Below are 13,228 nucleotides of genomic sequence, written 5' to 3'. Positions count from 1 at the left end.
ATACAGTTTCTGTTTACAGAGCGAAGGGCATCCTAGCTAAGTCTGAGTTTTGGAAAGTGGTTTTTTTTTGCTCCAACAATACTTTTTGGTTTCAAGGTATCTTTGCTTGAGTTTAGAATTTTCGGTTTGTATGATAAAAAATACAAGTAATATTGATTTAGAGCTGTGTATTACATGTAGATTATCAGATATTTATCAGTTCAGCAGTTTGAAATGTTTTTCTTTTCAACTCAGTGAAATAACTTGTATGTTAAGTGTTTCTTCTTTCTTGCCTTCTTTCTCTTTCTCCCTTTTCTGTAGAATCGGACAGTAGCAACACCAAGCCATGGAGTATGGGACATGCGGGGGAAGCAGTTTCACACAGGAGTGGAGATAAAGATGTGGGCCATCGCTTGCTTCGCCACGCAGAGGCAGTGCAGAGAAGAGATACTGAAGTAAGGCGCACCACTAGTTCGGTTCGGGGGACTTCCTGGGTTCCAGCTCTAAACTACTCAGCTAATGTTGCCTCAGTATGGGATATATTTAATCACTGAGCCTCTGAAAATATTTCTTCTCAAAAGTTTGAGGGAGATTTCTGAACTTGTTAGTCAAGTCATTGACTCGTTCTTCTAGGCACCCTAACAGTCTAGCTTATGTGGTATAGGAGCATCGTTGGCTCTTGATGGCAAACAGGTTAGGTTTAATTCCTAGCCTTGCCAATTCCTAGCTTTTATTACCATGAATAATTTATGTGATTTCATTATGCCTCAGTTTTCACCTTTTTAGAGATGACAGTACCTACCTCTTGGGTGAGCATTAAAGAAGGTCCTTACTTCTCAATTGAGCTCCGTGAAAGAGTGACTTAACTCTTCATTTTCACTTCTTTACTTCCAAAAATTTGGCCTCCATCTCCACCACTTTCCCTGTTCCCCAGATTCTTTACCTCAGCGTGTAAGTGCTCAATAATCTTCTGTTCAAATTTAAAACAAAAAAAATCTGTTAATTTTCTCATTTTACCTAACTTATTTCAGGCTTCTAGACTTCTGTTTTCTCACCCTCCTTGAAATCCTAGTGCTCTGCTGAAACTAGCTTCTGGAAATCTCTAACGTCTTTGTGCTTATCAATTCTAATGGTCTTTCCTTAGCCATTATTTTTCTCAAAATTTGTGCAGCATTAAATACAGTTGACTACCTTCTTAACATTCTCTCCATTCTTGCCTTCCTGGTTCCTTTTTATCACTTTGGCTTCTCTTCTCTATCTCCTCTCCTTGGGACCCTCAAGTCTTTGAGACTTTGGCAATCTCAAAGGCTTCTGCTCTCATTCCTGTTCAGCAGCTGGGCTGTCATGAAAGAGTACCACCTCCACTTGTGACTACACCCCCCCAAATTTTTAGGCTTCTCTTAACAGAGAATAACAATAAAAATCAGTAGGACATTGAAAATCTTTCACCTGCCTCTTAATTAAGCCCCTTCTCTATTTTCCCATATTCTGGACAAAGAAACTGAAGCACTATCTCTATCTCGCTCTAGTTCGCTCTATCTCTCTGGCATTTTTTTTCTTTCTCTTTCCAGTCATGCTGCTCATTACTGAAAATGCCTCCTTCCTATCCCTACTTCTCTAAATAATACCCAATCTTCTGTGATTTGTGATGCTGGAAATAATCTGTCTTAACTCTAAACATACTGGTTTATCAGTATCTTCTCTATTTGCTCTTGTCACTTTCTGCATAAAATACAGTTGTACTGTGATTATTTATGTAAATTGACTCCCCCAAAATCTAATTTGCTTAAGAAAATGATTATTGTCGGGCGCCTGGGTGGCTCAGTTGGTTAAGCGACTGCCTTCGGCTCAGGTCATGGTCCCGGAGTCCTGGGATCAAGTCCCGCATCGGGCTCCCGGCTCGGCGGGGAGCCTGCTTCTCCCTCTGACCCTATCCCCTCTCATGCTGTTTCTCTCTCTCTCTCTCTCAAATAAATAAATAAATAAAATCTTTAAAAAAAAAAAAAGAAAATGATTATTGTCTAATTTAATTCTCCACTAATAGATCCTAGAAAGTATGCCCATTATGAATAGTTCTTGAAAGATACAGAGGCCAATTTACCAACCAAGCCAATTCAGAATTTGCCCTACCTTCTTCATATGAGAAATAAAAAACTTTTTCTATTTAATTCTGTTCACTTTTTTTTATTAGCTCCAAATTTCTAAATGTGTATCTTAAGGTTCACTTAATATACATTTTGCTCCAAAGTTTTTATCCCCCTGCTTTCAAGTAAAATGTCATAAGGACAGTTTCCTACAATGCTATGATCATCTTACTTAACCTCCAGAGGCCAAAGAAAATATCTCAATTGTTTTTCAAGCTTAGAGTTATTTTCATTTTACATTTGTTATTTATGGCTTGATAGGACTCTCATACTCTTTCGGCTTGTGGTTCTTGTTCAGGCTGACTGAAAATACCCAACTTCATACTTCTTGAATTAAACACTAACAAGGAAAAGGAGAAGGGAATTCCTATAAACTTCAGCTCTGAGGGAATGAGTATTTTTGAGCAAAGATAACTCAGATCCTTGACTTAGGACGTTATTTGTTTTAAAAACAAGTAAAGTGATTATTAAATCATGACATCATTACTCAATTATCTTAGGCTAAATGCAGAATTTTGTTTAAATATGGAATTATTAGTCTTTTGTTGCTTTTAGTGTGGCTAAAAGTACATTGAAGTGCTGCCTGCCTCATTTGTTTTTAAATGTGGTTTTCATATTTTTTTTTTTAATCTTTTCTGAGAATATAATCTTTTCTGCCATCCTAGTTTCAGATACACATAATACTGTGGAAAGAAATTCTGGACTAGATCATACTTCTGACTCTACCATTTATCTAACCATTTGACATTGGTCAGATACTTAATGTCCCTGAAACCGTTTCCTGATCTGTAAAATGGGAATAATACCTCACTTACCACCTTCTTACGAATGTCATCATCATCAAATTAGAAAATGTACAGTAGATTAAATTTATGAAGCTCTTACCATGTCTTGGGCAGTGTTGCTAAGTTCATGTATTATGTCATTTAATATTGACACCAACCCTATAATGGAAGTAACCATCTTACAGATGAGAGAAACTGAAGAATTTGTCTACAATTTCACAGCTACTAAGTAACAGAACTAGGATTGAAACCTGTCGTGCCAACTCTAGAACTGAACTCTTAATCACCATACTCTATTACGAATGCCCTTTGTAAACTACAGAATACCACATAATTATATAGCAGTGTTCCTAGTTTGCACAATAGATTACTAACCCACCACCACCTTTAATATCAGTAGTCTTGGTGACCTCTTCACATATGGAGCATACAAATCTTTGCTTTATTCTCCATTCACTTCTCAAACTTTCCATTCCACTTTGTAGGTGTGGATGACTAAACAAAGGATTTAGTTTTAGTGATTTCTCCTCCTAGGGGTTTCACGGACCAGCTGCGTAAGATTTCTAAAGATGCAGGGATGCCCATCCAGGGCCAGCCTTGCTTCTGCAAATACGCGCAGGGGGCAGACAGCGTGGAGCCCATGTTCCGGCATCTCAAGAACACCTACTCTGGGCTACAGCTCATTATTGTCATCCTGCCAGGAAAGACACCAGTGTATGGTAAGAATATCTTAAGATTGCATTTTTCCTCAAGTACTTGGTATTCCTTTTAAAATTTTGCTAAAACATATCCTAAAACTTTGAAACATTAAAACATATTTTAATAGCTACAGTATTTAAAACCATGTATGGTTACTTTAAAAAGACAAATCGGTAGAGCAAACTAGTGCAAAAGAGACGCTGTGAAAAGAATTTTAGGGGTGCCTGGGTGGCTCAGTCGTTAAGCATCTGCCTTCGGCTCAGGTCATGATCCCAGGGTCCTAGGATCGAGCCCCACATCGGGCTCCCTGCTCTGAGGGAGGCCTGCTTTTCCCTCTCCCACTCCCCCTGCTTGTGTTCCCTCTGTCACTGTGTTTCTCTCTGTCAAATAAATAAATAAAATCTTAAAAAAAAAAAAAGAAAAAGAATTTTAGTAAAGGAGGCATCACAAAACAATGGTTAAAGAATGATTTCTTGGGCGCCTGGGTGGCTCAGATGGTTAAGCGTCTGCCTTCGGCTCAGGTCATGATCTCAGGGTCCTGGGATCGAGTCCCGCATCGGGCTTCCTGCTCCTTGGGAGCCTGCTTCTCCCTCTGCCTCTCTCTCTCTGTCTCTGTCTCTCATGAATAAATAAATAAAATCTTTAAAAAAAAAAAAAAAAGAATGATTTCTTTAAAATGGCATTAAGAGGCATGCCTGGGTGGCTCAGTCGGTTAAGCGTCTGCCTTCGGCTCAGTTCATGATCTAGGGTCCTGGGATTGAGCCCCACATCAGGCTCCCTGCTGAGCGGGGTGCCTGCTTCTCCCTCTCCCTCTGCTCCTCCCCCTGCTCGTGTTCTCCCTCACTATCTCTGTCTGTCTCTCTCTCAAATAAATAAAATATTTTTTAAAAGTTGCATTAAGGGGCACAGTCGTTAAGCGTCTGCCTTCAGCTCAGGTCATGATCCCAGGTGGGATCGAGCCCCGCATCAGGCTCCTCGTTCAGTGGGGAGCCTGCTTCTCACTCTCCCTCTGCTTGATGCTCGCCCTGCTTGTGCTCTCTCTTTCTCTCAAATAAATAAAAAATCTTTAAAAATAATAAATAAAAATAAAAAATAAAATAAAAATTGCATTAAGATAACTTGAATATCAATATAATATAGTGGTTAAAAGCACAGACTCCGGGGGCACCTGGAAGGCTCAGTCAGTTAAGCATCCAGCTCTTGATATGATCTCAGGGTCATGGGATCAAGCCACTTGTCAGGCTCTGCTCTCAGCAGGGAGTCTGCTTGAGATTCTCTCTCTCCCTCTCCCTCTGCCCTCCACCAGCTCTCACTCTTGCTCTCTCTCTCTCAAATAAATAAATAAATCTTTAAGGGTGGGGGCGGAGCACAGGCTCTGGAGTCAGGCAATTCTGCATAAGACCCAGGTTCTGCCAGATATACTACCTATATGATCTAGCTGAATTACTTAACCACACTAGGCTTTAGTTTTCTCATCTTTGAAATTGGGATACTAAAAATAACTAACCTATACAGGGTAGTTGTAAGGATGAAATAAATTTACATATATAGGGGCGCCTGAGTGGCTCAGTCGTTAAGCGTCTGCCTTCGTCTCAGGCCATGATCCCGGGGTCCTGGGATCGAGCCCCGCATCGGGCTCCCTGCTCGGCGGGGAGCCTGCTTCTCCCTCTCCCTCTGCCTGCCGCTCCCCCTGCTTGTGCTCTCTCTCTCTCTGTGTCAGAGAAATAAATAAAATCGTAAAAAAAAAAAAAAATTTTTACATATATAAACAGGGTCTAGAATAGTACCTGTTATATAATGACTACTCAGCAAATGATAGCTATTATTTTTATAAACAAATTTAAATTTAGTGAGATTAATAAGTTAAACGTAAATCATTGAATTGTAGAAAAATACAAAGAAAGTATAATTTTCAGACTACTGAATGGAGTATAATCATTTAAGTTTAGAAATGATAGACTAGTTCACAAAAGACAATTGTTAGATTTACTGCATAAAAATTCAGTTTTCTGTATGTCACAAATATATAACTAAAATTAAAAGGAAACCAAATAAATAAATAAATGGAAACCAGTAGAATCTAAAAAATATTTGTTGCAAATGCAGACAACAAAGGGCTAGTTTATTATTAAAATACCTGTATAGATCTGTTACTGTGATTGAAGAAAAAATCCTCATGTCCTTTTAGATTAATGAGCAAAGAACATAAACCAGAATTTCTCAAGGAAAAATAAAACCAGTAAATATATAGAAAGTGCTGGTTTTCACTAATAGGTAAGGAAAACTACAAGTAAATAAAAGGAAAACTTTTATGTTACTAAATTAGCAGATGTATTTAAATATTATAATATTTAGCACTTGTGAGGATGCAGTGAATCTAGAATTTTAATATATTGCTGATGGCAATATACATTTTTTTAAATATTTTATTTATTGGACAGAGAGAGCACAAGCAGGGGGAGTGGCAGAGGGAGAGGGACAAGCGGGCTCCCTACTGAGCAGGGAGCCTGATGCGGGGCTCGAACCCGGGACCCTGGGATCATGACCTGAGCCGAAGGCAGACACTTAACCAACTGAGCCACCCAGGCACCCCAATAAAATTTTTTTTTTAAGATTTTATTTATTTGAGAGAGAAGTGCACATGCGCACAAGCCAGGTGGGAGGACGGAGAAGGAGAGGAAATCTCAAGCAGACTCCACGCTGACTGCAGAGTCCAACATGGGGGCTCGATCTCATGACTGTGAGATCATGACCTGAGCCAAAATTAAGAGTCCCAGGTGCTTAACTGACTCAGCCACCCACACGCCTCAGCAGAATAAATTGCTAATATCGTTTCTGTCAAAAGTATTATAATGTGTTTTTAGTTTGTGATTCAGTATTTTCAATTACAGAAAGGTGTTCAATGGAAAGAATTCAAAATAGAGAAAAATCTGTGTGTACAAATTGTCATAATGGCATCTGTGATATTAAACTATTAAGAACTGGTTTTAAACAATGAGTAATTTACAGTATATTGATGAAATAATATGCAATGATTATAAATGATAGCTATAAAATTCAAAAGATATTTTTAAAGCTGTGATAAAATACAGTTTTTAAACTGTATTTATTTTAAACTCAAAGTTTAAACTCAAAGAATTTATAAATCAGTAGGGAGAGAACAAACAACTCAACTGAAAAATAGACAAAGGACATAAAACAGGAAAACAAATGGTCAGTTATCTTATGAAAAGATGTTCAGGGGCACCTGGGTGGCCCAGTTGGTTAAGCGTCTGCCTTCAGCTCAGCACGGAGCCTGCTTCTCCCTATCTCTGTCTCTGTCTTTGTCTTTGTCTCTCTCTCTCTCAAATAAATAAATCTTTAAAAAAAGAAAAGATGCTCAGCCTCATTAGTCATTAAGGAAATATGAACTAGAATAAGTTGTTTTTTTGTTGTTGTTTTTTGTTTTTTTTAGAGAGACAGACAGCACGCACGCATGCAGGGGTGAGGGGTAGAGGGAGAGAGGGAGAAAGAGAATCTTAAGCAGGCTCCATACCCAGACTCAGTCCCACAACCCTGAGATCATGACCTGAGCCGAAATCAAGAGTTTGATGCTTAACTGCCTGAGTCCCCAGACACTCCTTGAATAAGTTAGTTTTTACTAACAATCATAATACCCATTTTTGGCAAAAATATGAATAAATACAGACTCTCATATTCTGTTCATTAGAGTGAAAGCATAACCTCCAAACTGGTGTTCTTGCCTGCATTTCCTGTGCTTTGTCAGTCCACTCTCTGCACTGCTTCCAGAGTGATTTTTTTTAGTTAATCGATTTTTTTTTCTTTTTAAAGATTTTATTTATTTATTTGACAGAGAGAGAGACAGCGAGAGAGGGAACACAAGCAGGGGGAGTGGGAGAGGGAGAAGCAGGCTCCCCACCAAGCAGGGAGCCCAATGCGGGGCTCAATCCCAGGACCCTGGGATCATGACCTGAGCCAAAGGCAGACGCCCAACAACTGAGCCACCCAGGTGCCCCTCGATTTTATTTTTCAAAAGTTTTAGATTGGGGGGGCGCCTGGGTGGCTCAGATGGTTAAGCGTCTGCCTTCGGTTCAGGTCATGATCCGAGGGTCCTGGGATTGAGCCCTGTATGGGGTTCCGTGCCCAGCAGGGAGCCTGCTTCTCCCTTTCCCTGATGCTCCCCCTGCTTGTGCTCTCTCTCTCTGTCAAAAAAATAAAATCTTAAAAAAAATAAAAATAAAAAATAAAATTTTAGATTTTCAGAAAAATTAAGGTGATTGCATAGAGAGTTCCTACATGCTTACCCCTTCCCCTGCAGTTTTCCATATTACTAACATCCTGTATTGTGTGGTACATTTAATGAACCAGTACTGATAAATTATTATTAATGTGTTGTCCACAGTATACATTAAGGTTCATTCTTTTGTTGGACAGGTCTATGGGTTTTGATAAATGTATAACATCATGTACATACAGTATCATGAAGAATAGTTTCACTGCTCTAAAAATCCCCTGTATTACACCTATTCATCCCTCCCTCCCTCTCCTCAAAACCCTGACAACCACTGGCCTTTTTATGTCTCTACAGTTTTGTCTTTTCTAAAATGTTGTATAGTTGGGAGTCATACAGTATGTACCCTTTTCTAATTGGCTTCTTTGACTTAGCAATATGCATTTAAGGTTCCTCCATGTCTTTTCGTGGCTTGATAAGTCATTTCTTTTTACTGCTAGATAATATTCCATTGTATGGATGTACCACAGTTTGTTATCTATTCCCTATTTTTACCTTGCTTCCAGTTTTTGGTTATTATGAAGACTGCTGCTATAAACATTCATGTGTAGGATTTTGGGTAGGCGTAAGTTTCCAACTGACTTTAGTAAATAAGTAGGAGCAGAAATGCTTTATGAAATGGTGAGACTGCCAAATTGTCTTCCAAAGTGGCTGTACCAGCACGCCTGGTTGGCTCAGTCAGAAGAGCATGAGACTCTTGATCTCCAGGTTGTGAGTTCAAGCCCCCCATGGGGTGTAGAGATTACTTAAATAATTAAACTTTTTAAAAAATGGCTGTACCATTTTGTATTCCCACCAGCAAAGAATGAGTGTTCCTGTTGTACTGCATCCTCTCCAATGTTTGGTATTATAAGTTTTTTAGATTTCAGCCATTCTGATAGGTGTATGGTATATCTTATTGTTGTTTTAATTTGCAATTCCTTAATGACACATAATGTTGAGCATCTTTTCATATGCTTATTTGCCATCTGTATTTCTTCTTTAGTGAAGTGCCTATTCCAGCCTTTTGCCCACTTTTACTTTGGGGGAGTTTTCTTATTTTTCAGGGTTTTTTTTAAGATTTTATTTATTTATTTGACAGAGAGAGACACAGCGATAGAGGGAACACAAGCAGGGGGAGTGGGAGAGGGAGAAGCAGGCTCTCCGCTGAGCAGGGAGCCTGATGTGGGACTCGATCCCAGGACCCGGGGACCATGACCTGAGCCGAAGGCAGACGCTTAATGACTGAACCACCCAGGTGCCCCTCTTATTTTTCAGTTTTAAGAGTTCTTTGCATATTTTGGTTTCAAGTTCTTTATCATGTATGTATTTTGCATATATTTTCTCCCCGTCTGTGACCTGTCTTTTCATTCTCTTAACAGTTTCTGATGTTAATAAAGACCAAACATCTTTAATATTGATAAAGTCCAACTCATTAATTTTTTCTTTCACAGATCATGTTTTAGGGGTTATAATTAGAAACTCATTGCCAAATGCAAGGTCACCTGAGTTTTCTTCTGTATTACTTTCTAATTGTTTTATAGTTTTTGTGAAAGATGTAAGGTCTGTGTCTAGATTCATTTTTTTGCATGTGGCTGCTTTTTCTAGTACCATTTGTTGAAAGGCTGTCTTTCTCCATTAAATTGCCTTTGCTACTTTGTCAAAGGTTAACTAACTGCATTTGTGTGAGTCTATTTCTGGGTTCTTTATTTTGTTCAGTTGGTCTATATGTCTGTCAGTTTGCTCACTCTTGATTAATGTGGCTTTTTAGTAAGTCTTGACATCAGGTAGTGTCAGTTCTCTGACTTTGTTTTTCACTACTGTGATAGCTATTCTAGGTCTTTTGCCTCTCTGTGTAAACTTCGGAATCAGTTTGCAATATCCACAAAATAACTTGCTGAGATTTTTATTGGGATTACATTGAATCTATCAGTCAGGCTGGGGAAGAATTAACATCTTAACAATGTTAAGTATTCCTATGCTTGAAGATGGACTATCTGTTTAGAGCTTCTTTGATTTCTTTTATCAAAGTTTTCTAGTTTTGTATAGATCCTGTACACATTTTATACCTAAGTGAATCTTTTTTTTTCTTTTGGTACTAATATAAACGGTACTCTTTTTCATTTTATTTTTATTTTTATTTTTTAAAGATTTTATTTATTTATTTGACAGAGAGAGACACAGTGAGAGAGGGAACACAAGCAGGGGGAGTGGGAGAGGGAGAAGCAGGTTTCCCACAGAGCAGGGAGCCCGATGCGGGGCTTGATCCCAGGACCCTGGGATCATGACCCAAACCAACGGCAGACGCCTAACGACTGAGTCATCCAGGCACCCCTGTGTTTTTCATTTTAAATTCCAGTTGTTCATTTTTGGTATTTAGGAAAGCACTTGACTTTTGTATATTTACTTTGTATCATGCAACCCTAGTAGTTCCATGTATCATGCACTTTTTTTTTTTTTAAGATTTTATTTATTTGACAGAGAGAGAGTGAGAGAGGGAACCCAAGCAGGGGGAGTGTGAGAGGGAGAAGCAGGCCTTCTGCGGAGCAGAGAGCCCAACACAGGGCTCGATCCCAGGACCCTGGGATCATGACCTGAGCCAAAGGCAGACACCTAACAACTGAGCCACCCAGGCGCCCCTGTCATGCACTTTCTACTTCCAGGAGGCTTTTTTTTTTTTTTTAAGATTTTATTTATTTATTAGAGAGAGTGAGAGAACGAGAGAGAGAGCACCAGCCCGACGTGGGGCTTGATCCCAGAACCCCGAGATCATGGCCTGAGCCAAAGGCAGACATGCCAGGAGGCTTTTTAAAAATTCTTTTGGGGGTGCCTGGGTGGCTCAGTTGATTAAGTGACTGCCTTCGGCTCAGGTCATGATCCTGGAGTCCCTGGATCGAGTCCCACATCGGGCTCCCTGCTCGGCAGGGAGTCTGCTCCCTCTCCCACTCCCCGTTTGTGTTCCCTCTCTCGCTGTGTCTTTCTCTGTCAAATAAATAAATAAAATCTTTAAAAAAATAAAAATTCTTTTGGGGGCGCCTGGGTGGCTCAGTCATTAAGCGTCTGCCTTCGGCTCAGGTCATGATCCCAGGGTCCTGGGATCGAGTCCCACGTCGGGCTCCCTGCTCGGCAAGAAGCCTGCTTCTCCCTCTCCCATTCCCCCTGCTTGTGTTCCTGCTCTCGCTATCTCTCTCTCTGTCAAATAAATAAATAAAATCTTAAAAAAAAAAAAAAATTCTTTTGGATTTTTCTACCTAGACAGTCATGAACTCTGTGAACAGTTTTGTTTCTTCCTTCCCAGTCTGTATACTTTTATATCCTTTTCCTTTTGTTAGCTGCGAGTTAACAGTACAATGTTGAATAGCAGTGGTGAGAGGAAAGGAGACATCCTTGCATTCTTCCTGATTTTAAGGGGAAAGAATGTAGTTTCTCAATAGTATGAATGATGTTAGCTATAGGTTTTCTGTAATTTTTTTTTTACCGAGTTGGGGAAGATCCCCTTTAATCCTAGTTTGCTGAGAGTTTTTATCATGAATGCATGATGAAGTTTGTCAAATGCTTTCTCTGTATCTATTATTATGATCATGATTTTTCTTAGTCTCTTAATGTGATCAATTGCATTAATTGATATTCACATGCTAAATCCCACTTGGTCATGGTGTATAATTACTATACATTCAATGTGCTAATATGTTGAGGATTTTTACATGTATGTTCATGAAGGATATCAACCTATAGTTTTCCTTTCTTGTAATGTCTATATCTGGTTTTGGTATTAGGGTAATGTTGGCCTCAAATAAGTTAGAAAATATTCCCTCTGCTTCTGTTTTCTAGAAGATATTATAGAGAATTTGGTATCATTTCTTATTTAAATGCTTGGGAGAATTCATCAGTGAAAACATCTGGGCCTGGTACTCTCTTTTTGGAAGGTTCTTAATTATTGATTAAATAATTATTGATTCAATAATTCAGTAAAAATGTAGGGCTTGAACTCATGACCCTGAGATCAAGATTCAGCCACCTAACCGACGGAGCCACTCAGGCACCCTGATTCAATTTCTTTAAAAAAAAAAAAAAGGCCCATTCAGATTTTCTGTTTCTTCTTTGTGAGTTTTGGTAGTGTCATTCAAGGAATTGTTCTACTTCATGTAAGTTATCAAATTTATGGGCCTATTGTTCATAATATTTTTTTTTAAAGATTTTATTTATTTGACAGAGAGAGACGCAGCAAGAGAGGGAACACAAGCAGGGGGGAGTGGGAGAGGGAGAATCAGGCCTCCTGTGGAGCAGAGAGCCCAATGCGGGGCTCGATCCCAGGACCCTGGGACCATGACCTGAGCTGAAGGCAGACGCTTAACGACTGAGCCACCCAGGCGCCCCCATAATATTCTTTTATTATCCTTTAAATGGCCATAGGACCAATAGTGATGACCTTTTTTTTATTTCTAATATTAATGATTCATGTCTTCTCTTTTTTTTTCTTTGGCTGGATGTTTATAAATTTCATTGATCTTTTCAAAGAACCAACTTTTTGGTTTCACTGATTATTGATTTCTTATTTTCAATTTCATTGACTTCTGCTCTGATTGTTAGTATTTCTTTCCTTTTGCTTGTTCCAGGTCTATATTTTTCTTTCTGTATTTCCCAAGGTAAAAACATGGATTATTAATTTTAGATCTTTCTTCTTGTCTAATATATTGAATTCAATACCATAATTTCCTTCTAAGCACTGCTTTCACTGCATCCCACAAAAAAAAAAAATTTTTTTTGTTTTCTTAATTAAGGAAGCTCTACACCCAACCTGGGGCTCAAACTCACGACCCTGAGATCAAGAGTCACATGCTCTACCAAGTCAGCCAGGCACCCTGCATCCTACAAAATTTTGATAAACTGTGTTCCATTTCCATTTAGTTCAAAATATTTTTAAATTTTTCAAGACTTCTTTGACCCAGGTGTTACACAGAATTATATTAATATATAAATATATTCTTTCTATTATTGATTTCTAGTTTAATTCCACTGTGGTCTGAGACCATATTTTGTATGATTTCTATTCTTTTCAATTTGTTAAGGTATGTTTTTGGACCAGAATGTGGTTTGTCTTGCCAAATATTCTGTGTAAGTTTGAGAAGAATGTGTGTTCTTGCTGTTATTGAATGAAGTATTTTATAAATGTCTTTTAGATTCAGTTAATTGATGGTGCTGCTCTAGTGAACTGTATCTACTTTTTTTTACAGCAGCTGCACCATTTTGCATTCCTACCAGTAATGTACAAAGGTTCCAGTTTTTCCACATCCTAGCAACATTTGTTACTTTCTTTTCTGGTTTTTTTTCTTTTCGATGATAACCATCCT

At 38.7% G+C, this 13,228-nt stretch overlaps 1 protein-coding gene across 7 annotated transcripts in view; it reads left to right on the top strand.

Moving 5' to 3' along the window:
* AGO3 (argonaute RISC catalytic component 3) overlaps positions 1-13,228 on the top strand; it is a 133,844-nt gene that overhangs the window by 88,229 nt on the left and 32,387 nt on the right. For all 7 annotated transcript variants that reach the window (XM_045898093.3, XM_064589465.1, XM_064589466.1 and 4 more), the window contains 2 exons: positions 301-434; positions 3,443-3,627. In XM_045898093.3, coding sequence (XP_045754049.1) covers positions 301-434; positions 3,443-3,627 — 319 coding nt within the window. The remainder of the gene's footprint in view (positions 1-300; positions 435-3,442; positions 3,628-13,228) is intronic.

The sequence above is a fragment of the Mirounga angustirostris genome, unplaced genomic scaffold (assembly GCF_029215605.1).
Source record: "Mirounga angustirostris isolate CCGP_5_RB_7025 unplaced genomic scaffold, mMirAng1.0.hap1 SCAF_4, whole genome shotgun sequence".
NCBI classification, from domain to species: domain Eukaryota; kingdom Metazoa; phylum Chordata; class Mammalia; order Carnivora; family Phocidae; genus Mirounga; species Mirounga angustirostris.
This window is presented reverse-complemented; position numbering and strand designations above follow the sequence as displayed.